Source organism: Heloderma suspectum, chromosome 1 (genome assembly GCF_057233095.1).
Source record: "Heloderma suspectum isolate Gila_16-S chromosome 1, 16-S_ref, whole genome shotgun sequence".
NCBI classification, from domain to species: Eukaryota; Metazoa; Chordata; class Lepidosauria; order Squamata; family Helodermatidae; genus Heloderma; species Heloderma suspectum.
In genome coordinates, this window is record NC_139458.1 from 321,489,161 (window position 1) to 321,516,034 (window position 26,874).

Here is a 26,874-nt window from a genome sequence, read left to right on the forward strand (position 1 = left end):
TATAAAATGCCTACGATTTTCTATGGGCTGTATAGAAAATCAAAACCAAACACAAACAGCCTGACTGTAGACTTACAGTGTCATAGCTACTCATTTTTGAGATTCAGGAGAACTTCGTAAGCAATGTGAATGGGCAGGCTGCTGTTCAAAGAAAAAAAGAACCAGAGCCCTTCTAAGCATATGCGGTTCCTTGAGCACACCTAAGAGAGCTCTCTCGATAGTGGTCGCATTGAATCATTACGTTAGGCTCTCAAGATCGTGTATTCTCACGTGTAAGCCTGCTTTTGCTACAAAACTATTTGGAAAGGAAAAGAACACAAAACACTTTATATTTTCTTTCCTAAAAGTGGAAAGAATTATTTTTATTTGCCAAACATTTTTCAACAACCATAAATCCTGTGATCAGAAAACAACATTGTTATGCATTACAGTAAAATTATACAAATCTAACTTCCATAGTCATGGCTGAAAAACTCCACAGTTAATAATTTTACATTCTACAACTGGTCTCTCATTTAATGTATTTGTTGCTTCCAGTTCCCGGAGAACTTCTGAGCCCTCAATCACCTGTCTAAAGAAAGAAGAAACTAAGTATATATTACGAAGTCACATCAATTATTTTTTTTAAAGTCCAGCTAATTCTAGGGCATGGTCTGAGGGCACGGTCTGAGGGCACATGATGTAACTAAGCAAGTCTGGGTCTGGTCCGTGCCTGGATGGGAGACTACTTGGGAACCCCATGTATACCACCTTGAGTTCCATGATGAAGAAAAGGCAGGATATAAATGTTATAAAGGCTACAATCCTATGCAGTCCCGCTATGTGGGCTGGGGCATGCTGGGAGCTGTAGGACTTTTTTCTGTCTAAACATGCATAGGATTGTGTCCTAAGTAAATAAAGATAATTATGTACAGATCTAAATGCTTCATTCTGCCATTAAAGCAGTGCTGCCTCCTCCATGTTTCAGTTGCAACAGTTGTACCTGGGGTCTACCACAGAGCTCTTACACATACCCAAAAGCCACATATTTGTCATTCAAGTAAGGTGCTGGCTGTAATGTGATGTAGAACTGGGACCCATTGCTGTGGCGTCCTTTGTTGGCCATTCCAAGAACACCTCTACGGTCATGGGGAACTGCAAAATTTTCATCTAAAAAACAGATCATAAATGTAGCATGGCTGTGGGTTTTTTCTTTCCATTGGTCCACTTTTTCTAATTCCACATCTCCCTCTTTCACTTGTACTAGTGTTCAGTATAGTACCAATAGTACAACCAGAAATAATACTGTTAATTTTTGATTTTCAATGGAAAGGTGAGAACTACACCGTTATGCATGATCTAGGGATCCTGCCCAAAATGGAACTCCATGTGATCCTGCCCCAAATGGTACCCCATGTGAAGTTCTCCCTGCTTCCTCATAATGTGTAGCAAACCCTACTTCATTACATTGAGTTTCCCCACACCCACCAGTGACAGCCAACGCTGTGTAGCGGGGAAGGGAAATTACAACACGACAAGCATCTCTACACGGGCCTAAAATCCCACATTTAAAGCATGGCTTTCTGCTTCCGTTTTAAATGCAAGATCACGACAGACTCCCTTTATCACTTCCTTCCCCCTTATCTGAGTCTTCCATATGTTTCATTATTCAGCTGCTAGGTGATGCTGTGGTCTAGCTCCTCCTATTGCGGCTTTTCCTTTTTCATGAGAGAACTCAAGCGGAACTCAAGTGCAGTAATTTGATAGCTCATTATCACCGAACTTTTAAAAAACGGAATAAAGGTCATTTAGTGCGGGAGACACCCTGGAGGTTGACAACGTCATCTAAAGGACCCGCAAACATCTGTGAGTAACCAATCTCAACAGCAGGATAAAAGCTCCATGTGAAGAAGCTCGACATCAGACACAGGGCGTATGTTGCTACAGGTGCCATTTTTAGCAGCATTTCAGTGTCCATAAAAAAATTTCTGTACAGCATTTTATAAACACATTTACCCAGGATTAAGTTTCACTGTGTTCAATAGGATACTGGCAAGTTTGCTTATGACTGCAGCCTCACTTTCTTCACTTCATTTCCTTATCTGTACTAGTTGGAATTTTCCTGGTATGGAGTGGTCAAAACTAGACACACCTTTTAAGCAGCCAAGAACCTCAAAGGGCCTTTTCACAAATGAATCTTAAGTTGCCTTTAAATCTCTTCCACACACAAACATCTGATCATTGTTTGTGTGGAAGAAAAAGTGAGGAGAGGCACTTGTAATGCAAATGAACATTCTGGCCAATGTGTAGATTTCAAATTTGTACTATAATCCTGTTTGAATCAAGAACCACTTCAAGTCTCATGGAGGAGACAGGACCCAAAGTCTCCTGTCTCTGCCATTCCAGTAGATGAGTTTCCAGCCAGTAGTTGCAATGTACATGAGTCTGTGCTGTTTAATCTCCTTTCTTTTACTATAGTACATTTTGTAGTCCAGCAGTATCTTAGTCTACTATCATTCATGCCTGCTCACCTGGTGTCACCAGTACATTTTAAGAACATACTCCTACCTTCAAAGATAGGGCCATATATCGACTCGCCTCCATCCCCTCTTCCTTCATGTATGTCTGTATATTAATTGGGGAGGAAAATTAAGGCTATATAATCATCTTTTTTTGTATTTGAAAAGAAGAGAATGGAAGCTTAAAATGACACACTATTAAACATAACTGCATATTAACTAATGAGTGCCAAATAGCATGACTAATGGCTCCTTTCAGCAGAGTTCTCTACCCTGTAATTGATGGTTCATGTTGAAAAGCCAGTGTCTGTTCTATTTTTAAGTTTGGTTCTAAGGGACCAAAAAGCTTCCATACAATAAATTCTGTATAGAACCTTCAATATTATTCTCTTCTCTTTCTTTTAAAATAGACTTGTCAAATTGTCATTTTATGGCTGTGAAATAGCAGCATTACAGGCAATCACTGTTGACTTGCGTCTTTCACACTCATCCAGATCCCTTCTGCACACTGGCTCAGTTCTGTTCAATGGAAGAATCAGATCTCTGTGCACAAACGAGTATGTGTGCAAATCATCTAGCTCAGTGGAAGTTGAATGGGGAAGCCCACGCTGGTGGGAGAGCTACATTCATGCTCGCAACAGATCACTGGATTGATCTGTTTGCAAGGCTTTGATTGAGAAGCTTAAGCAAAAGTATGGCTTATTTTAGTATTATCTCAAAGTCTGGTTTTACTCTGATGATCAATGTGAAGAACATGATCGTACATCAAGCTGCAGCATGCTTTTATTGTAAGAACATTTCAACACCCACCTCCTCCTTGTATCCAGCCATTTTTTACAAGTCGGTGAAAGACAGACTCTCGGTAAGTGAGTGCCAGCCCTGACTCAGGCTTCTTTTTCTCCCCTGTACACAAACATTGAAAGTTCCGACACGTTTTGGGACAGATATCAGAATAGAGCTGCACAACAGAGAAAGAATGTGTTAAGTTTCCACAAGCTCAGTCCCAGAGAAAGTCCTTCTTTCCCTTGTCTTGTCAGTGGGGAGGCAAGCTTTGCACAAACTAAATAGACTAGTTGCATGCACTTAGAATCTTAAGATTGTAACATCTTTTAAAAGCAAGATTCTGGCCCATGTGGTTATAGTCAATAGTTTTAAAATGTGGAGAAAGAATCAGTGAAAGTCAAAAAATGGAGGTGCCTTCTTTGGGCATGCCCTCTTGCTGTCAAAAGGATAAGCATTCTTGTCACACACATACACACACACACCCCGCCCCTGTAACTTATTACTTTCTTGCTTCAGCACAACTGCTCACCAACATTCCCAGCCATCTGCTTAGCAACAACCAATGGAGGGAAGACTCCATTTTCCAAGGTCGTCTCAGTGATAGCGCCCCCATTGTGAAACTCTCTACCCATGGAAGTTCTCCTGGCACAATCCCTGCTGTCTTTTAGAAGACAAGTAGATGTGTTTTGTTGTTTCAAAGAGCTTTAATGTGAGTTAGGTTTTTAGGTGGAGAATTTGCTGTTTTAATCTCTATCGTTTATTCTTTATATTATTATATTGTGGATTTTACTGATTTTACTGTTTGTGGGGTTTAAATTTTATATCTTATTTTATCCAGGGAGCCTCACTAGGAAAGGGTATTGAACTTTCACAAACACACAGGTCTGTCATTAAAGAAATCTTACAACAAAATCCTAGACATGTCTACTCAGAAGTAAGTTCTTCTGAGATTTCCAGGTAAGAGTGCATAGAATTGCAGCCTTAGGGCACTATCCAATGGAGCATAAGGAAGCTCTGATGACCTGCCCTCCTCCAGAAACAAGTGTCATCCTTGTTTTGGGGCTTGCCCCCAGAAGCACAAAATCTCTGTTCCACAAATAGTGGGCACCGCTTGTGGTCGGGCAACATTGGATACTGCCTTTAGTCAATCATATAACTTTTATTAGGGCTGGATGTGCCTGATCTCATCTGATCTTGGAAGCTAAGCAGGGTCAGGTCAGCCCTGGTTAGTACTTGGATGAGAGACCGCCTGGAAATCAGGCTTCCTACATTGAGCAGGGGGTTGGACTTGATGGTCTTGTAGGCCGCTTCCAGCCCTATGATTCTATGATTTATTAATAAATATGGCTTTTAGACATTTAATCAATCAAATCTGCATGCATTTACATAGGAGGAAAAACAATAATTCAAAATAAAAAGACATACTTTTGTTTTAGAGGATGCACATGTCAGACAGCACCATCTTAGAAGTGACATTCCTTCGCACTTGTGGGAATGCGTCTTCTAAGATGACACTTGTCACTGGTTCTATCTATTAGATTAAATTCTGGAGCAGAAAGTGGGTGGGAATTGGAAATTCATTAGTGCCCTGTTACATATTTGAAACTCCATTTTGGTGTAAAAGTTTGCCATTTTTAGGGTTGTGTGTGAATGGGCTCATTAATGAAGGACTACCAGCCACTCTTCTTGTGTATTTTTCCCACCTGTTCATAGCAATTTTGAATTAATTGTAATTGAACAGGAACTACAGATTTGGGATGATCGGGGTGGGGTGCAAATTAATTAAATTTATTTATTTTATTTGGTGTGATTTGGATGTAAATTAATTGGTTGGTTTTGCCTTCTGTGAAATTTAAATAAATCCTAGTAATTATTTCTAAATTTACATATATATGTATAAATTAGCATATGCAAATTTTATGCAGATTTATGCCCTGTGGACTTGTGCCCTGAATTTTTAAAGTGCCCTATACCAGACAGAGGGCTCCTAGCACTGCCTTCAAAAGGCATTGTACAAATGTTCTGACTTTCCCTGTTTAATAGATTATTTTGTGGTAAGAAAAGAGATGGAACCAGCACTGGGAAAATACAGAAGAATACAAGTGAAAGATCACAACGTTTGGAATTGACCCCATAAAATTCCATGAATGAGGTAGGACAACTGCATGATAAAAGCCTCATCTGGAAGAATGCGAGGATCGTGCCCTTAAGCATTTTAAAGTTCAGTTGTAAATATGCATACTTGCTTCATTTGAATGCTAAGCACCACCTCCAGTGTCAACGTCTGATTTTTGTCATGCAGCTTAACTTACCTCAAATAGCAATTTTCCGATGGGCGCCTCCTGAATGGCTATCTCAAAGAATACAAACACGTGCTGCCAAGATAAAGGAAGCAAACCCAGAGGTCAGTGTCAAGGCCACTGATTCATCGGATGACAACTTCTTCCTTATGGCCATTAGTCACGCCTCAGTAGGCAAAAGGTTGAATTCCAGTAAATAAGAAACCAGCTAATTTGTTCTGCATTTCTCTGAAGCTGTGCTTTCCACTTTTCTATTTTCAGGGAACTTTCTTATCACTGAATCTGTCAAATTATGCCTGCATGACGCAGAAGATGCTAGGGCACGTTCTAGGATGCACATTCATTGCAAAGGGCCTCAGTGTCATCCTGCATCAACTGAGAGGGCACCTGGGATACATCCAGTGCTCTCCTGTGATAGTGCAATTTGACCGAGGGAGGGAGAAAGAAGGGACGATCCATACTGGGTGAGTGAGCGGTCTTTCAAGGACCTAGTCTGCTGTTAATTTCTGATAATCTCAAGGTTCTTGGAACACAGTTTCAAAACCACTGCTCCAAATGTTACACATTTTGAGGGGAGAAAAGAAATAAACCACATAAAGGTTTCTGTAAAGGGTTATATGTGAAGTCAACATAAAATGGAACAGGATGTAGGGCAGGGGTAGGGCAATGGGCCATGTACAGCCCATCCCCCCCCCCCCCGGTCGCTGCTGAAGTTTACAGCGGCAGCAGCAAAATAAAAAATAAAATAGCCATTTGCTGCTGAAAATCAGCAGACCTGCTACAATGATCAAATTGTGAATTTGGCCCCTGGACCTCCTGAACTTGCCTACCCCAGTACAGGGATTTGAGAGCCCTGAGTCATCAGGCCACACATATGGCAGTGTTGAAAGCACATCCATCTGCACAAGAGGAGCTCTGCGCACACCGCTCTGGAGCAGATTGTTGGCGCTGTCCAATGGCAGAGCTGAAGACATTAGTTAGCCTAATTCAGGTTAGAGAAAGCAATGATGATAATACAGTGTTTTAAAAATGCCTCCCTTGCTGAATTATTAGAATAACCTTACTCTTCCTGTTGCAGTTACATATTTATAACATTTCTGTTCTAATAAAAATGAAAGCCAGTGTCAAAACAGTCTTCGCATACTGGATATGTGTCCACATGGGGTTCCCTGTGCCACACAACTCGTCCTTGCCAGGGCATGAGGCGCCTTGGGAGCCTTCTCCCTGAGCACTCAAATGACATTACATAATGTCATTTTGTCCCAAAAGTTGAGATGAAGACTTAGTTGGCCTTCTGCCAAAGAGTCTCTCATTGTGATGGACACAGCATTTATTTTCCTTGCCATTTGGCCAATTATGACTTGGGAGGGGATTTGTTATATATTCTGCCTTTCCTCCAGGGACCTCAAGGTGGCACAGAGAGGGTGCCCAGCCTAGGTGGTCCTCCATCCTAGACCTGATTAGCTTCAGCAAGGTCACTGTATCATGTGCATTCAGACCATGCTCAGGACTCTGAACTGTATGCTGCATTTCCATGTTTCCAGTGGCAGACATGATGAGAAAAGATCCTGTACATTAGCTGGCTGTTTCTGCAAGCAAGATCAACTATACACTCTGGCCTGGTTGGGACATCACATTATGGCACACCAAGCCATGGCTTAGAGAACTGGGCATGTGCCATGGATTTACACTCCCCCTTTTCTCTCTCCCATGCTGATTTCCCCTTCTGTTTTCATCTTACTATAGTCTGATGTGGTGTCTGAATCAGGCAAACTATGACTAGTTTATTGGTTGTTTCAGCTGTCATGGTCAGTCATATCAATCACAAATACATAAACCAAAAATACATTGATACAAATATACATACTCCAACTCTATGATAATAAGGGATTAAAACAGTAAGCAAGATGCTAACAAAACTTTACTTTAAAAGATACCCATAAATATATAAAACTTAATAACAACGAATACGTTAAAACCATTGAGTTAAATTACATCGTTGCAGTTCACCATTTGCACCTCAACAAATCTTCTCAACTTTTGGGCTGCCACTGCAAATCTTGCAACTCTGTCACAAATCTGTAGACATCAGAGAGCAAATATATGGTTTGATCATCACCATCAGATATGTCCCCTAACATATATGTATAATCTCATATGTAATATTCTGAATCATCAATCAATATTTGAGTTCCAGAGTTTCATCCACAGCCTTTCACAATGTATTCTGTCGAAGGCAGCTGTAAGATCTACAAATGCTGCATATAGATATTTCTTAGACCCCTTTACATATTTATTAATAAGATGATCTAAGATGTAACACTGGTCAGTCGTAATCCTTCCTCACCTAAAGCATGCCTGCTCTTCTGCAATGATATTGTTGGACTCAACCCAATCTTCCAACTTGAGCAATTAGTACCATGGATACAGTTTGGATGTCACATCCAATATATGTTGTTGTTGTTCAGTCATTAAGTCATGTCCGACTCTTCATGACCTCATGGACCATAGCATGCCAGGCCTTCCTGTCCTCCTCTCTCTCCCGGAGTGTGCTCAAGTTCATATTCATTGCATCGGTGATGCTACTTAGCCATCTCATCCTCTGCCGTCCCCTTCTCCTTTTGCCTTCAATCCTTCCCAACATCAGGGTCTTTTCCAGTGACTTTTCTCTTTGCATTTGGTGGCCAAAATATTTGAGCTTCACCTTCAGTATCTGTCCTTCCAATGAGCAGTCAGGGTTGATTTCCTTTAAGATTGACTGATTTGACCTCCTTGCAGTCCATGGGACTCGTAAGAGTCTTCTCCAGCACCACAGTTTGAAAGCATCAATTCTTCGGCGCTCAGCCTTCCTTATAGTCCAGCTCCCACAGCCATTCGTTACTACTGGGAAAACCATAGCTTTGATTATGCAGACCTTTGTCGGCAAGGTGATGTCTCTGCTTCTGACTATGCTGTCTAGGTTTGCCATAGCTTTCCTCCCAAGGAGCAAGCGTCTTTTAATTTCATGGCTACAGTCACCGTCTGCAGTGATCTTGGAGCCCAAGAAAATAAAATCTGTCACTGCTTCCATTTCTTCCCCTTCTATATGCCAGGAAGTGATGGGGCCAGATGCCATGATTTTCGTTTTTTTAATGTTGAGTTTCAAACCAGCTTTTGCCCTCTCCACTTTCACCCTCAACAAGAGGCTCTTTAGATCCTCTTTGCTTTCTGCCATTAGGCTGGAATCGTCTGCGTATCTGAGGTTGTTGATAATTCTCCCGGAAATCTTAATTCCGACCTGTGATTCATCCAACCCGGCATTTCTCAAGATGTACTCTGCATATAAGTTAAATAAGCAGGGCGACTATATGCAGCCTTGTCGTACTCCTTTCCCAATTTTGAACCAATCGGTTGTTCCATGTCTGGTTCTTACTGTTGCTTCTTGACCCTCGTACAGGTTTCTCAGGAGACAAGTAACGTGGTCTGGTACTCCCATCTCTTTAAGAATTTGCCAGAGTTTGTTGTGATCCACACAATCAAAGGCTTTAGCGTAGTCAATGAAGCAGAAATAGATGTTTTTCTGGAATTCTCTTGCTATCTCCATGATCCAGCGAACGTTGGCGATTTGATCTCTAGTTCCTCTGCCTCTTCGAAACCCAGCTTGTACTTCCGGTAGTTCTCGGTTCACATACTGCTGAAGCCTAGCTTGTAGGATTTTGAGCATAACCTTGCTGGCATGTGAATCTATAATTCCTTGGATCACTTCCCCCCCCCTTCTTATCAATTGGTACTATTATACTTGTCTCCCACCCTTTAGGGAGCTTTCTGTTTAGGTTTATATACAAAGGTTTATATACAAAAGGGGAAATAATCCCCTTCATGGATCACTGCCTTGTTGTGGCGAAGGGGCTTGCGTAACTCAGTGAAGCCATAAGCTATGCCGTGCAGGGCCACCCAAGACGGACAGGTCATGGCAGAGAGTTCTGACAAAATGTGGTCCACTGGAGAAGGAAATGGCAACCCACTCCAGTATTCTTGCCAAGAAAACCCCATGGAACGTATCACAAGGCTAAAAGATATGACGCCGGAAGATGAGCCCCTCAGGTCGGAAGGTGTCCAATATGCTACTGGGGAAGAGCAGAGGGTATTTCCAAGTAGCACCAGAAAGAGTGAAGTGGCTGGGCCAAACCCGAAAGGACACTCAGCTGTGGATGTGTCTGGCGGTGAAAAGAAAATCCGATGCTGTAAAGAACAATATTGTTTAGGAACCTGGAATGTCAGATCAATGAATCAAGGTAAGCTGGAGGTGGTCAAACGTGAGATGGCAAGATTGAACATCGACATCTTGGGAATCAGCGAACTAAAATGGACAGGCATGGGCGAATTTAATTCAGGTGACCATCATATCTACTATTGTGGGCAAGAATCCCTTAGAAGAAATGGAGTAGCACTCATAGTCAACAAAAGGGTGGGAAAAGCAGTACTGGGGTACAATCTTAAAAATGATAGAATGATCTCAGTACGAATCCAAGGCAAACCATTCAACATCACAGTAATTCAAGTCTATGCCCCAACCACTGAGGCCGAAGCAGCTGAGGTTGATCGGTTCTATGAAGACCTACAACACCTTCTAGAACTAACACCAAAAAAAGATGTCCTCTTCATCATAGGGGATTGGAATGCTAAAGTAGGAAGTCAAGAAATCACCGGGATAACAGGCAGGCATGGCCTTGGTGTACAAAATGAAGCAGGACAAAAGCTAATAGAGTTTCGCCAAGAGAACATGCTGATCATAGCAAACACTCTTTTCCAACAACACAAGAGGCGACTCTACACATGGACGTCACCAGATGGTCAATATCGAAATCAGATTGATTATGTCCTTTGCAGCCAAAGATGGAGAAGCTCCATACAGTCAGTAAAAACAAGACCTGGAGCTGACTGTGGCTCAGATCATGAGCTGCTTCTTGCAAAATTTCGGCTGAAATTGAAGAACGTCGGGAAAACCACTAAACCATTCAGGTATGACCTAAATCATATCCCTTATGAATATACAGTGGAGGTGAGGAATAGATTTCCGGGATTAGACCTGATAGACAGAGTGCCTGAGGAACTATGGACGGAGGTCCGTAACATTGTTCAGGAGTCAGCAACTCAATCCATCCCAAAGAAAAAGAAATGCAAGAAAGCCAAGTGGCTGTCTGATGAGGCTTTACAAGTAGCTCACGAAAGAAGGGAAGCGAAAAGCAAGGGAGAAAGGGGAAGATATACCCAACTGAATGCAGAGTTCCAGAGAATAGCAAGGAGAGACAAGAAGGCCTTCTTCAATGAACAATGCAAAGAAATCGAGGAAAACAATAGAATGGGAAAGAGTAGAGATCTCTTCAAGAAAATTGGAGATCTCAAGGGAACGTTTTGTGCAAAGACGGGCATGATAAAGGACAAAGAAGGCAGGGACCTAACAGAAGCAGATGAGATTAAGAAGAGGTGGCAAGAATACACAGAAGAACTATACAGGAAAGATTTGAATGTCCCTGATAGCCATGATAGTGCGGTCACTGAACTTGAGCCGGACATCCTAGAGAGTGAAGTCAAGTGGGCCTTAGGAAGCATTAGTAACAACAAAGCTAGCGGAGATGACAGTATTCCAGCCGAGCTATTTAAAATCCTAAAAGATGATGCTGTTAAAGTGCTGCATTCAATATGCCAACAAATCTGGAACACTCAACAGTGGCCACAAGACTGGAAAAGGTCAGTTTACATTCCAATTCCAAAGAAGGGCAACGCCAAAGAGTGTTCAAACTACCGCACAATTGCGCTCATTTCACATGCCAGCAAGGTGATGCTCAAAATCCTACAAGCTAGGCTTCAGCAGTATGCGAACCGAGAACTACCGGAAGTACAAGCTGGGTTTAGAAGAGGCAGAGGAACTAGAGATCAAATCGCCAACATTCGCTGCATCATGGAGAAAGCAAGAGAATTCCAGAAAAACGTCTATTTCTGCTTCATTGACTACGCTAAAGCCTTTGATTGTGTGGATCACAACAAACTGTGGCAAATTCTTAAAGTGATGGGAGTACCAGACCACCTTACCTGTCTCCTGAGAAACCTGTACGAGGGTCAAGAAGCAACAGTAAGAACCAGAGATGGAACAACCGATTGGTTCAAAATTGGGAAAGGAGTACGACAAGGCTGCATATTGTCACCCTGCTTATTTAACTTATATGCAGAGTACATCATGAGAAATGCCGGGTTGGATGAATCAGAGATCGGAATTAAAATTGCCGGGAGAATTATCAACAACCTCCGATATGCAGACGATACCACCCTAATGGCAGAAAGCGAAGAGGATCTCAAGAGCCTCTTGTTGAGGGTGAAAGAGGAGAGTGCAAAAGCTGGTTTGAAACTCAACATTAAAAAAACTAAGATCATGGCATCTGGCCCTATCACTTCCTGGCATATAGAAGGGGAAGAAATGGAAGCAGTGACAGATTTTACTTTCTTGGGCTCCAAGATCACCGCAGACGGTGACTGTAGCCATGAAATTAAAAGACGCTTGCTCCTTGGGAGGAAAGCTATGGCCAACCTAGACAGCATAGTAAGAAGCAGAGACATCACCTTGCCGACAAAGGTCCGTCTAATCAAAGCTATGGTTTTCCCAGTAGTAATGTATGGCTGTGAGAGCTGGACTATAAGGAAGGCTGAGCGCCGAAGAATTGATGCTTTCGAACTGTGGTGCTGGAGAAGACTCTTACGAGTCCCCTGGACTGCAAGGAGGTCAAATCGGTCCATCCTAAAGGAAATCAACCCTGACTGCTCATTGGAAGGACAGATAATGAAGCTGAAGCTCCAATATTTTGGCCACCTAATGCGAAGAGAAAACTCCCTGGAAAAGACCCTGATGCTGGGAAAGACTGAAGGCAAAAGGAGAAGGGGACGGCAGAGGATGAGATGGCACGGATGCAATGAATATGAACTTGAGCATGCTCTGGGAGAGAGCGCAGGACAGGAAGGCCTGGCGTGCTATGGTCCATGGGGTCACGAAGAGTCGGACACGACTGAACGACTGAACAACAACAACAACAAAAACAGTTTAGCAAGCACCAGGAGCCACCAGTTAATGTTCTTGAGGTACAATTCTGGTGGTAGAATGTCTTCCCCTGGAGCTTTGTTATGCTTCAATCCGTTAATAAGTGTTTTAACCAGAGAGGGTGTTACCACTGGCCACTGCTCAGGGCCGTTCAATTCTGGAAATGTAATATAGGGAGTTTCGAGTTGAAGGCTTGAGAGAAAAAAGCTTCCCATTTATCAACTAAGATATGAGCATCTACCCCAACTTTCAACTGCTTAAATTTTTGTGCTGCTAGAGACCAACATTTAACAGAGTCATTCCCAAAAGCAGCCAGTTCTAACTCATACCAAGGTTGTTGATGTGAAGCATCTTTTTCTTCTTCAACAGTTGTTTATTTTTTCTTCATTGTTGCACCATTTCATGCATCATAACGTCATTACCCCCTTGTTTTACAACCCTTGCTAACTTACTTAGTTCTTGCTTCCTTTTCCTACATTCTTAATCAAACCATTCTGCATCAAGCTTGTATTTACCTCCAATATAACTAGGTTTACTCAGCACAGGTTTTAACTTCTGGATGAGATCATCATACTTATCCAGTTCTTTAGTCTCCTCCTTCAAAAACTCCATCGTCCATACAATCAAATCAGAACTCAAGAGTATATTTTCTACCTTACTCTGAACATTCAGGTCCTATCTATGCCTATAGTGGCCACACTGAAAATAGGGGGTTTGCCTTTCCTCTAAGGCACTAAATGTCATGGCATTATCCAATTCTATCAGCAAAGGTTGATGGTCACTTTCTGGTTTTTCTCCAACACAAACATTCTTAAAAAACAGGGACTACCCTAGATGTAAGAAGAATATAATCAATCACACTTCACCTCTACCAGAGGAGAAGGTAAACTGGCCTTCTGAGTCACTCACCTCTGTGCCATTAAAGATGGCTAGCTGGTATTTATACATAATATTAAACAACATAATGCCTGCTTCATTAATAGACCTATCCTTTGATATTCTAGGAGATAGATCCTCCGAGTCCTCATTCGATAAACCAATTCTTTCTGCGATAACTATGTTATTTCTACCTAATCTAGCATTAAAATCGCCCATCACAATGATACGTATCAGCAGATATTCATCTGTTATTTTCTCTAGCTGCATCTCTAGCAAGGCCCAGATATTACTCCAGAGTTCACAGAGCCTTTAGGTTACGTATCAACATTGACACAGAGTCAGTTAAATGCAACATCACTAAACAGGTGAATTACCTGGAAATAAGGGGGAAAGGATTCAATTTCTTCTACTTTCACATTTAAACTTGTTGAAACACAAAATGCCAGTCCTCCTTTACTCTTTCCTTTGCTATTAACTCTAATAGCTGGTTCGGAATAAGAAGCAAATCTTTGTATGAAATTTCTTTTATCCATGTTTCTTGGAGATAAATTATATGGAACTGTTGAAGATACTCAATAAACTCCTATCCATCATTTTATTGAGCCAGCCCGCAATATTCCAAGAAATAAAACTGATAGGCTTGTAGCCAGGGCAAGCCTTAAGGGTGGGCAAGCTGGGCAATCGCCCAGGGTGCAGAGCTGAGCTCAGCAGCTGTGTTTTTTTAATGTACTGTTTGCAGTGAGCTAGGAAAAAAAAGCAAGTGCCTGTACTCTTTCATTCAAGGTTCTACAGGTTGTTTGGGTACTATCTACAAAAATGATCTTCCTTCAATTAGTTTTAAACTATGTTTCTTTTTCAGTTTCCACTTTGATCTCATTTGCACTAGGTAAAAATCAGTGGATTACAGCTTTACTTTGAGGCGACATTACCAAGCATTTCAAATACTGTAAGCACTATATCTAAATAATAATAAAATAAAGCCATAAGCTGTAAGAGGTCAGCTGGATACTTTTTTATTTATAACTTTTATTTATTATTTTTAAAGATTAAAATGGATATTCTAAAATAAAGAATGCCTACCAAAAGATAGGAACTGCTACGAAACAAAAATATCATAACTAAAATCTGTGATAGTTCTGCTCTGTTGCATATTGTACTGCCACTGCTCAGACGTGGCGTTTTGAACTTTGGCTTGTGCAAACTGTAACAGTGGCTGAGAAATTAAGGTTTTGAGCAATGTTGTTCTCGATTGACATCACACCTGCACCAGACCCCATAAATCCTCTGGATGGCGCTATTTATCCTAGGGCTGGTCCTTCTTGTACCCTAGATCTGGTGGGCTCAATACGTTTCAGCTGCCATTCTGTAGCCAGGGCCCACTTCCAAGCTCATGTCTATTTCCCCAGTTTCTATGATCTCTCCCATCCCCATATTTGATTCTGACTCTTGAGCTTGCCGTTGCCTTGGGCGAATAGGGATCATATTAGAGTTCGTGTAAGTATTCCATTGTAGACCTGTGTACCTTCATCTGTCTATCTGTCTGTCTGTCTGTCTCATTTTTATACTGCCCAATAGCTGAAGCTGTCTGGGTGGTTTGCAAAATTAAAAGCACAAAAATACAACAGAAAATACAGTATAAAATATAATAGATTAAAACTAAAGAATAAAAATATAACCAGAGCAAAATTAGCAGCAGTGCAGATATTTAAAATGCAGTAGCAGACTTAAGACAGCAGAGCTAAAAAACTGTAATGCTTGAATGCTAAAAATGCCTGGGAAAATAAAAAGGTCTCCACCTGGCACCGGAAAGAGTATGATGTAGACACCAGGCGAACCACTCTAGGGAGCTCATTCCACAACCAGGGTGCCACAGCAGAAAATGCCCTTTTCCTGGTAGCCACCTGCCTTACCTCTTTTGGCAAGGGCTCCTGGAGAAGGACCCCTGAAGATGATCTTAGGGTCCAGGCAGGCACATATGGGAGGAGGTGATCCTTCAGGTAACCTGGCCCCGAGCCATTTAGGGCTTTGAATGTTAATACCAGCACTTTGAATTGGGCCCGGAAAGAGACTGGCAGGCAGTGCAGCTGGAAAAATACTGGCATAATATGAACTTGTTGGCCAGTCCCCGTTAACAATCTCGCCGCCTTGTTTTGGGCCAGTTAAAGTTTCTGGACCATTTCCAAAGGCAGCCCCACATACAATGCATTGCAGTAATCCAGACAAGAGGTTCATGGATAACTGTAGCTAGGCTATCTCTGCCCAGATAAGGGCGTAGTTGGCATATCAGCTTAAGCTGATAAAAAGTGCTCCATGCCACTGAGTTCAACTGTGCCTCAGGTGACAGTTCTGGGTCCAAGAGCACCCCCAAACTATGAACCTGATCCTTTAGGGGGAGTGCAACCCCCTCCAGAACAGTTTGAACATCACCTAGCCAGGCAGATGAACCACCCACTAACAGTACCTCCATCTTGTCTGGATTGAGTCTCAGTGTATTGGCCCTCATCCAGTCCATTACTGTGCCCAGGCATGGATTCAGAACAGCCACTGCCTCACCTGGGTTTGATGAAAAGAGAGGTAGAGTTGGGTGTCATCCACATATTGATGACACCGCAGCCCACACCTCTGAATGACCTCCCCCAGTGGTTTCATGTAGACGTTAAACAGCACAGGGGATAAAACAGAGCCCTGTGGAACCCAGTGGCATAGTTCCCAAGGCACAGAGCAATAATCCCCCAGCACCATCTTCTGGAATCGGCCATCCAGGTAGGAGCGGAACCACTGCAGTGCAGTGTCTCCAACTCCCATCCCAGACAACCTATCCAGAAGGATACCATGGTTGCTGGTATTGAAAGCCGCTGAATGTCCAAGACAATTAACACTTCCTCTGTTCCTTTCTTGGCAAAGTCATCCCACAGGGTGACCAAGGCAGTTTCCATTCCAAAACCAGGCCTTAAGCCCTAATGAAATGGGTCTAGATAATCCGTCTCCTTCAAGAGTGCCTGGAATTGTTCTCCAACCACCCGCTGAAGTACCTTGCCCAGGGAGGGGATGTTAGCCACTGTCCTATAGTTGTTAACGTCCTCCAGTCCAGGTTAGGCTTTTTCAGGAGCAGCCTGATTACCACCTGTTTTAAAGAGGCCAGCACCACTTCCTCTCTCAAGGAAGAATTTACAACCTCCTGGACCCAGCCGGATATCCCTTCCTTGTTCGATGTGACAAGCCATGGAGGTAAGGGTCGAGCACACATGTGGTCGACCAGACTTCGCCAAGCACCTTGTCTGCATTATCGGACTTCAATTTATGTCTGTCTGTCTGTCTTCTATATCTCATCTTTGCAGATCTACACAGCAGCAAACTATGATTAGTGTTAACTTCAACACCATGATTTCAAGTGGGATTGGAAACCATGATTTAGAGGTTAGGGCTTAGGGCAAAGTTCACCTGATTTGGAGATCACAAAAACCTATGGTTAGAGTAACCTGGAAATGGAAAAAAGGTTGGTGGAGTGTGTCTGTGTGTAAGTCAGCAGCACCTTCCCAACCCTCTTGTCTGAATTAAGCCTATTAAGGTTAAAGTAAATGAATCACACAGGCTCACAGCCAATCTGAACCCAATCAGAGGGAGAACCAGTGTGGTGTAGTGGTTAGACTGTTGGACTGGGACTCTGAATTCTAGTCCCCACTCAGCCATGAAGCTCACTGGGTGACTTTGGGCCAGGCACTGACTCTCAGCCTAAGCTACCTCACAGGGTTGTTGTGATGATGAAATGGAAAGGAGGAGGAGGATCATGTGAGCTGCCCTGGGTTCCTTGAAAGAGGAAAAAAGGTAGGATATAAATATAATAAATACATAAATAATCCCGAATATAGGGATCAGTGATACTCTAAATATTGTTCTGTCAGACCCCAGATCTTCAAAGACGAGTCTTTCCTTTTGAAAACAAAGAACCTACCTTTTTGCGTCTCATGTATTTGGTAAGGAAATCCTCAGTAATAGCTTCATAAAGTGCTGTGGTCTTAAAGTCTTTATAATCCCAAACATCATAAGCCCACTTTAGCAGCATTTTTTCATCTCCAAGGAGCTGGCCATCAACAAAACACATGACACTGGAAGGATATTCCCATGTTTCCCCTCTCAACTCCTGTGATTGGAAGGCAAAATGGCAACGTTTACAGATCAGTATGCATTAAACAGTAAACGCATTAAATAGTCAAACAGTGAATTAAACACACAGATTTTACATTGGTGAGAACAATAAAATGCACAGAAGAATAGACCTGAAAAGGCAAGGTGTGTTTCCACTGAGAAGTGCAGCCACTTCCAGGCTATGAGCACTCGAAGTGTGTGGATTGGCTGGGAAGCAGGATGCCAATCTACCTGCTAGGAACAGCTGGTGCATTCTGCACCTGGTCCTGGGTGGTGCCCCTAATAAAAGTTCCACTTCTGAAATTTTGGACTGTAATGTTCCTCACAATACCTGGACAATTTGGACAGATGTTGCAAGGAAAATGGGCTGCTGCAGGCTTGTGCCTTGAACCAGCAAGGTAGAGCAGGGGTGGGCAAGAGATAGATGTTTTGACTTCAACTCCCTGCATTCCTGACCACTGGCCATGCTGGCAGAGTTTTCTGAGAGTTAAAGACCAAAACATCCGGAATCTGTCTTCTGCCCACCCCTGATGTAGAGCTTCAGCCAGCAAGCAAATGTTCCTGGGAATAAGGGCTTGCTGTCTCAAGCTTGAGGCTACAGTGATTATCAGTGAGTAAGGCTGCAGTGATATACACCTTACTAGAGATTAATGCCTACTGAAATTAATGGGCCTCACTTCTAAGCAAACATGCATAGGTTGGGGCCACACTCTATAAATGCTTGGTAGTAGGTGCCCCAAGTTACTATATCAGGAAGCATGTTTGTCCCATGTGTCTCTTAGTCCTCATTAAACTTGTGCTAGTTTTGTGTGTGTGTGTCTGTGCTGCAAATGCACAAAAAGGAGCAGAGGGAGAAAGAGGGACAAGGATAGGCAATGGGGGATGGATTCAGAGTTTTAAGATGCAGTAGAAACACTGATAGATAACTTAAGTATATGTTTGAAATTAAAGCAAGCAAGAACTATTGAGAGTGACATTAAAAACTACTTGTATACTCAGTATAATGAAGATAACAACAACAACAACAACAACAACAATAATAATTTCTTACATTTCTATACCACTCCCATAGCTGAAGCTCTCTGGGCAGTTTACAGAAGTTAAAACATTAAAATACAATATAAAAAACATAAAAGCATACAGACAATATACAAAAACAACATATAACTAAAAGCAACCTTGAACAGACAGTCATAACTAAAGACACATCCAGGACTGATTAAAACTCATCAAGTGCTGCCAAACGCCTGGGAAAAGAGAGAAGTCTTAACCTGGCGCCGAAAAGATAACAATGTTGGCACCAGGCGAACCTCATCAGGGAGCTTATTCCACAGATGGGGCACCACCACTGAGAAGGCCCTCTCCTTCATTGCTGCCTTCCGAGCTTCCCTTGGAGGAGGCACTTGCAGGAGACCTTAGATGCTGAATGTAAGTACAGGTAGGTTCATTTTGTGCTAGGCGTGCTATCAGGTATCGCGGTCCAAAGCCGTGAAGGGCTCTATAGGTTAAAACCAGCACCTTGAATTGAGCTCGGAAGCATATAGGCAGCCAGTGCAAGTGGGCCAGAGTCGGACTTATATGTGCGGACCTTCTAGTCCTAGTTGTCAGTCTAGCTGCTGCATTTTACACGAGCTGCAGCTTCTGAACTGTCTTCAAAGACAGTCCCACGTACAGCACATTGCAGTAATCTTACTTGGAGGTTACCAGAGCATAGACAACTGAAGCCAGGTTATCCCTGTCCAGATAGGGGCATAGCTGGGCCACCAACTGAAGTTTGTAGATGGTACTCCATGACACTGAGGCCACCTGAGCCTCAAATGACAAAGATGGTTCCAGGAGGACCTCCAAAATATAGGCCTGCTCCTACAGGGGGAGTGCAGTCCCATCCAGAACAGGTTGAACGCCCTCCATCCGGTCAGCAGAACCACCTGCCAACAGCATCTCAGTCTTGTCTGGATTGAGCTTCAGTTTGTTAGCCCACATCCAGTCCATTGTCGCAGCCAGGCATTGATTCAGCACATCCACAGCCTCACCTGAAGAAGATGAAAAGGAGAAATAGAGCTGCGTGTCATCAGTATACTGATGACAGCGCACTCCAAAACTCCGGATGACCACACCCAACGGTTTCATGTAGATGTTGAGCAGCATGGGGGACAAAACTGTCCCCTGTGGAACCCCATATTGGAGAATCCATGGGGCCAAGCAGTGTTCCCCAAACACTGCCTTCTGGAGCCGACCCTCCCAGTAGGAGCATAACCATTGCAATACAGTGCCTCCCACTCCCAATTCAGAGAGCCGTCCCAGAAGGATACCATGGTCAATGGTATAGAAAGCCGCCGAGAGATCAAGGAGAATCAACAAGGTCACCCTGAGATAAGGCCTCATTTCCTGAAGAGCTTTTATGAACAGAACCTGGAAAAGGAATAGAACATTCAGTCTGAAACTTGCATTGGAGAGTGTCTGTTGTAAAACCAGGAAAGACCAACATCTCACTAAATCAAGTCAATCCACTCTGCTTTGGAAGTAACACATACCCTTTTTTTCTCCTGTAGATATTCATCCCATGCAAATTGTAGCAAAGGAAGCACTTTTGGCTCTGCTATCTTAGCTGGAAAATTCCTCCTCAGAGCCTAGATATTCAAAATAAAGTGAAACTATTAAAAAAAGAAAGTACATATTTATTTTATTTACAATATTTATATACCACTCCACATCACAAGATTTCGGAGTGGTGAACAGCAAGATAAAAGAGTAAAACACTAGGTTAAAACAGTTAAAACATTTCAAAAAGACAAATTCCAATAAGGCCAAATTTAATAACCCACGGCTGCTTACTCAAGGAAGGCCTCTCAAAATAACTATGTCTCCAGGAGGCGCCGAAAGGAACACAATGTTGGCGCCTGCCTGACCTCTAAAGGCAGGGAATTCCACAGGAAGGGGGCCACCACAGTGAAGGCTCTTTCCTGGTGGACTCCAGCTTTGCTGGGTGCATTGGAACCACCAGGAACCTGCCCTCTGATGACCTCAGTGATGGGGCAGGCTGGTAAGGAAAGAGGCGCTCTCTCAGGTATCCTGGTCCCAAGTTATTTAAGGCTTTATACACTGGTACTAATACCTTAAACCTGTCCCAGTAGTGAATAGGCAGCCAGTGCAGTTCCCTCAGCAAAGGAGTTGCATGCTGAAAAGGGGCAGCTCCCGACAACAGCCGAGCTGCTGCATTCTGTACTAGCTCCAGCTTCCAAACGAGCCTTAAGGGCAGCCCCGCATAGAGCGCATTACAGTAATCCAGTCTTTCTATTACTAATGCCTGTACCACTGTGTTCAAGCTACCCCTGTCCAGGAGAGGCCGTAGCTGGTGAACCAGCCAAAGCTGGTAAAAGGCACTCTGAGCCTCCATGGCCACTTGGGTCTCCAGTGACAATGATGGATCTAGGAGTACCCCCAGACTACGGACCTGATCTTTCAGAGGGAGTGCAACCCCACCCAGAATAGGCAATGAGCCTACCTGCCACACTCAAGAACTACTCACCCACAGGGCTTCCGTCTTGCCAGGGTTCAGCTTCAGTTTATTGGCCCTCATCCAGCCCATTACTGAGTCTAGGCACTGATTCAGGACTTGCACAGCCTCTCCTGATTCAGATGTCACAGGGAGATAGAGCTGCGTGTCATCAGCATACTGATGGCATTTAGCTCCAAATCCCCTAATGACCACTCCCAGCGGCCTCATATAGATGTTAAACAACATTGGGGACAAGATGGTACCCTGTGGAACCCCATAGCTCAATTGCCAAGGGGCCAAGGAATAGTCACCCAATGTTAATCTCTGAAATCGGCCCTGTAGGTAGGACCGGAACCACTGTAGCACAGTGCCTCCGATATCCATCCCATGGAGTCGATCCAGGAGGATACCATGGTCGATGGTATCAAAAGCTGATGAGAGATGGAGCAGAATTAACAGGTTGCACTCCCCCTGTCCCTCTCTTGATAAAGGTCAGGGTGACCAAGGCTGATTCAGTTCTTCACATATCCACTTATATTTAATAATGGTGCTCTCAAAACACACATAATTGGTGGAAATGAAAGCATTCCAGTTACAACTGTGACTTTGTATCACTTATTTCAGGACAGATTGATACAACCATGTTTCCATTGTGACCGATCTGGACTGAGATGTACTTGGAATGAAGGGGTTGTATGAGTGAATCATGATAAAAATAAAATAAGGTCAATGCCTGATCCATTTATTGTGTGATAGCAAAACTGCTGAAAGCAGAAAGAGCAACAGAATGGTAGTGGTGAAGAGCATCATTTATGATTCAGGAAATCCCTCTTCCCTAAGCCATGAACTCACTGGTCAGTCAAAGCACACTCTCTCATCACAGCACCATTTGCAATATGGAGAATATATTACTGATCTGTTTTACAAACTTGATGTCCGGCTTACAACCTCAAATCACAAGATGGTTGTTGAAAACCTCTGTATTTTTCTTCACCTGCTCTAGCATCACACCCTCTTCATTCCACTGGTCCTCAATGACCCACCTAAGTATAAATACTTAAGCTCTATGTCTTTGAGCAGTGACTAGATTCTAGCTTTGCCTTTTGGTTCCCTTGTTCCCTGCATCTTACTCCCCCATATTTATTTTATTTATAAGACACCTTAAAAATTCTTTAGGAGTTGTACAATTGTAAAATAGAATAAAATGCAAAGGTCTAAACACACAATAACCAGCTGCTCTTGTTCATCATCCTTTTTCTCATCATTTCTACCACTTGCTTGCTTGACAGGCAAAGAGCCAATGAACCAGTAGGCAGTGGTATCTACTGCTGCTTCTCCTTCTCACCACCACCGTTCTCTGGGCCAGAGTGAGAGGAGGTGAACAAGCTGGTTGCAATGGTGAAGCAAGTCCAGGGGCCTTCTCTCAGTGGACCCCTGTTGGCACCCAACCAGGCCTATCCTTGATGCCGGCCATGCTAAGAGACTACTCCTAATGTCCCAAACTGATGCTGATGCTGCAAGGACTCTCATTTCTAGCGTGTCTGAGCACTCATACCGTTCATGGCCCAGTGCATAAACATTGATCTTTTTAAACAAACAAACAGATATCCATTCTCAATCCTTCCCCTTTCATCTATCTCAGCCCTTCTGTTCCTTGTAGTTGCCTGGAGCTCTTCCATTGTCTCTTTCATTCTGTGCTTAAGATATATACATATTTGCATTTTCAAATGCCAAAGGAAAGTTGAAACCAGGCAGGGCCTGATCTGCCTTAGGGATGCAGGGACATTGAAGAAATTGAGCCTCCACATACATAGAATAGCAGCCACATATCCATGAATGTAGTAGCTGAAAAATGTGTCATGTTCACATGAACCACCGCTGGCAATCACTGGCTGAATCCATGGATGTGCTAGTTTGGCTGTTACTTCTTTTATGTGGCCACATCCACAAAAATGGCAAAATCTGAAGTGACCCAACATTTCAAGTCAAAAAACTGCAGGTTGAGGAAATAGTTTTTTGCTCTGGCATTAACTAGATAAACATCTGTTTTGAACCGGGGAGATGTAAACATAATTCCATTTTAAATGTAGTAGTTGTTGTTGTTAAGTCGTGTCCGACTCTTTGTGACCCCATGGACCATAGCACACCAGGCCTTCCTGTCCTCCGCTTTTTCCCGGAGTGTGCTCAAATTCATATTCATTGCATCGGTGATGCTATCTAGCCATCTCATCCTCTGCCGTCCCCTTCTCCTTTTGCCTCCAATCCATTTAAACCCCTTCATGGATCACTGCCTTGTTGTGGCGAAGGGGCTTGCATAACTCAGTGAAGCCATAAGCTATGCCGTGCAGGGCCACCCAAGACTGACAGGTCATGGCGGAGAGTTCTGACGAAATGTGGTCCGCTGGAGAAGGAAATGGCAACCCACTCCAGTATTCTTGCCAAGAAAGAGTGAAGTGGCTGGGCCAAAGCCGAAAGAACACTCAGCTGTGGATGTGTCTGGTGGTGAAAAGAAAATCCGATGTTGTAAAGAACAATATTGTTTAGGAACCTGGAATGTAAGATCAATGAATCAAGATAAGCTGGAGGTGGTCAAACATGAGATGGCAAGACTGAACATCGACATCTTGGGAATCAGTGAACTAAAATGGACAAGCATGGGTGAATTTAATTCAGGTGACCATCATATCTACTACTGTGGGCAAGAATCCCTTAGAAGAAATGGAGTAGCACTCATAGTCAATAAAAGGGTGGGAAAAGCAGTACTGGGGTACAATCTCAAAAACGACAGAATGATCTCAGTACGAATCCAAGGAAAACCATTCAACATCACAGTAATTCAAGTCTATGCCCCAACCACTGAGGCCGAAGAAGCTGAGGTTGATCGGTTCTATGAAGACCTACAACACCTTCTAGAACTAACACCAAAAAAAGATGTCCTCTTCATCATAGGGGATTGGAATGCTAAAGTAGGAAGTCAAGAAATAACCGGGATAACAGGCAAGCATGGCCTTGGTGTGCAAAATGAAGCAGGACAATGGCTAATAGAGTTTTGCCAAGAGAACACGCTGATCATAGCAAACACTCTTTTCCAACAGCACAAGAGGCGACTCTACACATGGACATCACCAGATGGTCAATATCGACATCAGAATGATTATTTACTTTGCAGCCAAAGATAGAGAAGCTCCATACAGTCAGTAAAAACAAGACCTGGAGCTGACTGTGCCTCAGATCATGAGCTGCTTCTTGCAACATTTCGGCTTAAAGTGAAGAACGTAGGGAAAACCACTAAACCATTCAGGTATGACCTAAATCCCTTATGAATATACAGTGGAGGTGAGGAATAGATTTAAGGGATTAGAACTGATAGACAGAGTGCCTGAGGAACTATGGACGGAGATCCGTAACATTGTTCAGGAGTCAGCAACGAAATCCATTCCAAAGAAAAAGAAATGCAAGAAAGCAAAGTGGCTGTCTGATGAAGCTTTACAAGTCGCTGAGGAAAGAAGGGAAGCAAAAAGCAAGGGAGAAAGGGGAAGATATATCCAACTGAATGCAGAGTTCCAGAGAATAGCAAGGAGAGACGAGAAGGCCTTCTTAAATGAACAATGCAAAGAAATCGAGGAAAACAATAGAATGGGAAAGACTAGAGATCTTTTCAAGAAAATCGGAGATATCAAGGGAACGTTTTGTGCAAAGACGGGCATGATAAAGGACAAAGAAGGCAGGGACCTAACAGAAGCAGATGAGATTAAGAAGAGGTGGCAAGAATACACAGAAGAACTATACAGGAAAGATCTGAATGTCCCTGATAGCCATGATAGTGCGCTCACTGAACTTGAGCCGGACATCCTCGAGAGTGAAATCAAATGGGTCTTAGGAAGCATTACTAACAACAAAGCTAGCAGAGATGACAGTATTCCAGCTGAGCTATTTAAAATCCTAAAAGATGATGCTGTTAAAGTGCTGCATTCAATATGCCAACAAATTTGGAACACTCAACAGTGGCCACAAGACTGGAAAAGGTCAGTTTACATTCCAATTCCAAAGAAGGGCAATGCCAAAGAGTGTTCAAACTACTGTACAATTGCGCTCATTTCACATGCCAGCAAGGTGATGCTCAAAATCCTACAAGCTAGGCTTCAGCAGCATGTGAACCGAGAACTACCGGAAGTACAAGCGGGGTTTCGAAGAGGCAGAGGAACTAGAGATCAAATTGCCAACATTCGCTGGATCATGGAGAAAGCAAGAGAATTCCTGAAAAACGTCTATTTCTGCTTCATTTACTACACTAAAGCCTTTGATTGTGTGGATCACAACAAACTGTGGCAAATTCTTATAGAGATGGGAGTACCAGACCACCTTACCTGTCTCCTGAGAAACCTGTACGAGGGACAAGAAGCAACAGTAAGAACCGGACAGACTGCCACAGAATGTACTTACAATTCAGTGGATGAAATGCTGAAACTGCTACAAGATTATAGATAATACATTTTACAAAAGGCAGGTTAAAGAAATATTACAGAAGTGTTCTTGTAAGTAGAACTTGCAAATACAGTAATAAAAGTAGTGAGGTTCTTAATAAACCCTTAAAAATTATAATTAGCTCAAACCACAACCATGCTCTGACAGGATCTGCTATGCATTCAACATTTGCAACAATCTATAGGTAATGCAACAGCTCACTGGACATACAGTCTATATAAAAGAGCACACAAGAAGAGAACAGAAGAGAGATATTAGCAAGTCACTGCTGCTGTTGTTGCTGCAGGAAGAAGAGGGCTCTGTGAGTTACCTCTGCTGCATACACAGCCATGTGAAAGGAAGGTTCTGTAAGAAGCCCCACAACCTCCACCACTTGCTGCCCCACGGGCCCCATAGCATTCTTAGGCCACATGGTACATAAAGTTTTCTGTTCCCTTGCTTTGCTGTTGCTTCACTTGTCCCTTCCCCACAAACCGTAGGAGGAATATAAACAATTGCATTCACTATAGCAACACCAATCGGATGCTGCCATTCTGTCCAGCAGTGAGTTCTGCTAGCCTGTGATTGGTTCTTGGTTTCTGTTGTATTTATACAACACTGGATGATGTCAAAGCGATCACCCTGTGTGTGATCATATGTCTGATACTAAGAGATGTTATAAGTACAGTATCCAGGTTTTCCATGTTTAATTTTTTATTACGGTAGTGGTAAAGAGAAATTGATATTAAATATCTTCAGAAAAACTATGATTGAGGTGATGACATTGTAAAGCCAAAACATTTTATTTAAACAGCATTCACATGGGGGTGGGTGGGTGGGTGGGTGGATTGTATTATTATATATTGACAAAGCTGTGCCCAATAGAATTAGATCTATATAAATGGTCATCCTGAACTCTCATACACAGAAGTACTACAGATAACAAAAAGTGATTTTAGAAGAGCAGATGGGAACTTGTACTTTGCTTCTACTCTGATGTATTGTAGCTTGCTGTGTTGCACTTACATTCTAATCCTAGCCATACTAGTAAAAATGGCACATGCTTCCAAATCATGTACACAGGATCAGAGTGTAAAGAGGATGGGGACAAACATTTAAAATAAGTAAATAAAATGTTTATGTGCACTTTTAGTTAAACTATAGATTGTTTTTGCAACTTTGTTGCATGTTTTTGCCATGCAGTAACAAAAGGTGTTGCTGTATTAGTTTATCCTA

General features: G+C 42.8%; 1 protein-coding gene across 1 annotated transcript; it reads right to left on the minus strand.

Moving 5' to 3' along the window:
* Positions 1–339: 339 nt before the first annotated feature.
* PPIL6 (peptidylprolyl isomerase like 6) lies at positions 340–26,071 on the minus strand. The gene is made up of 8 exons (XM_084831357.1): positions 25,970–26,071; positions 20,210–20,305; positions 17,482–17,670; positions 5,594–5,656; positions 3,309–3,456; positions 2,548–2,604; positions 1,014–1,149; positions 340–571 (listed from the first exon to the last, which is right to left on the minus strand). Exons 1-8 carry the CDS (start codon positions 26,069–26,071, stop codon positions 460–462), a joined length of 903 nt encoding a protein of 300 aa, XP_084687483.1. The 3' UTR covers positions 340–459.
* Positions 26,072–26,874: the final 803 nt, after the last annotated feature.

Coding starts and splice junctions, on each gene's coding strand:
- PPIL6 (XM_084831357.1), bottom strand. CDS start 26,071: ATGTGGCCTAAGAATGCTATGGGGCCCGTGGGGCAGCAAGTGGTGGAG. Junction 1,150..2,547: donor ATATGGCCCTATCTTTGAAG/GTAGGAGTATGT, acceptor TCTGTTTTTTAG/ATGAAAATTTTGCAGTTCCC. Junction 572..1,013: donor GACAAATATGTGGCTTTTGG/GTATGTGTAAGA, acceptor TTCTTTCTTTAG/ACAGGTGATTGAGGGCTCAG.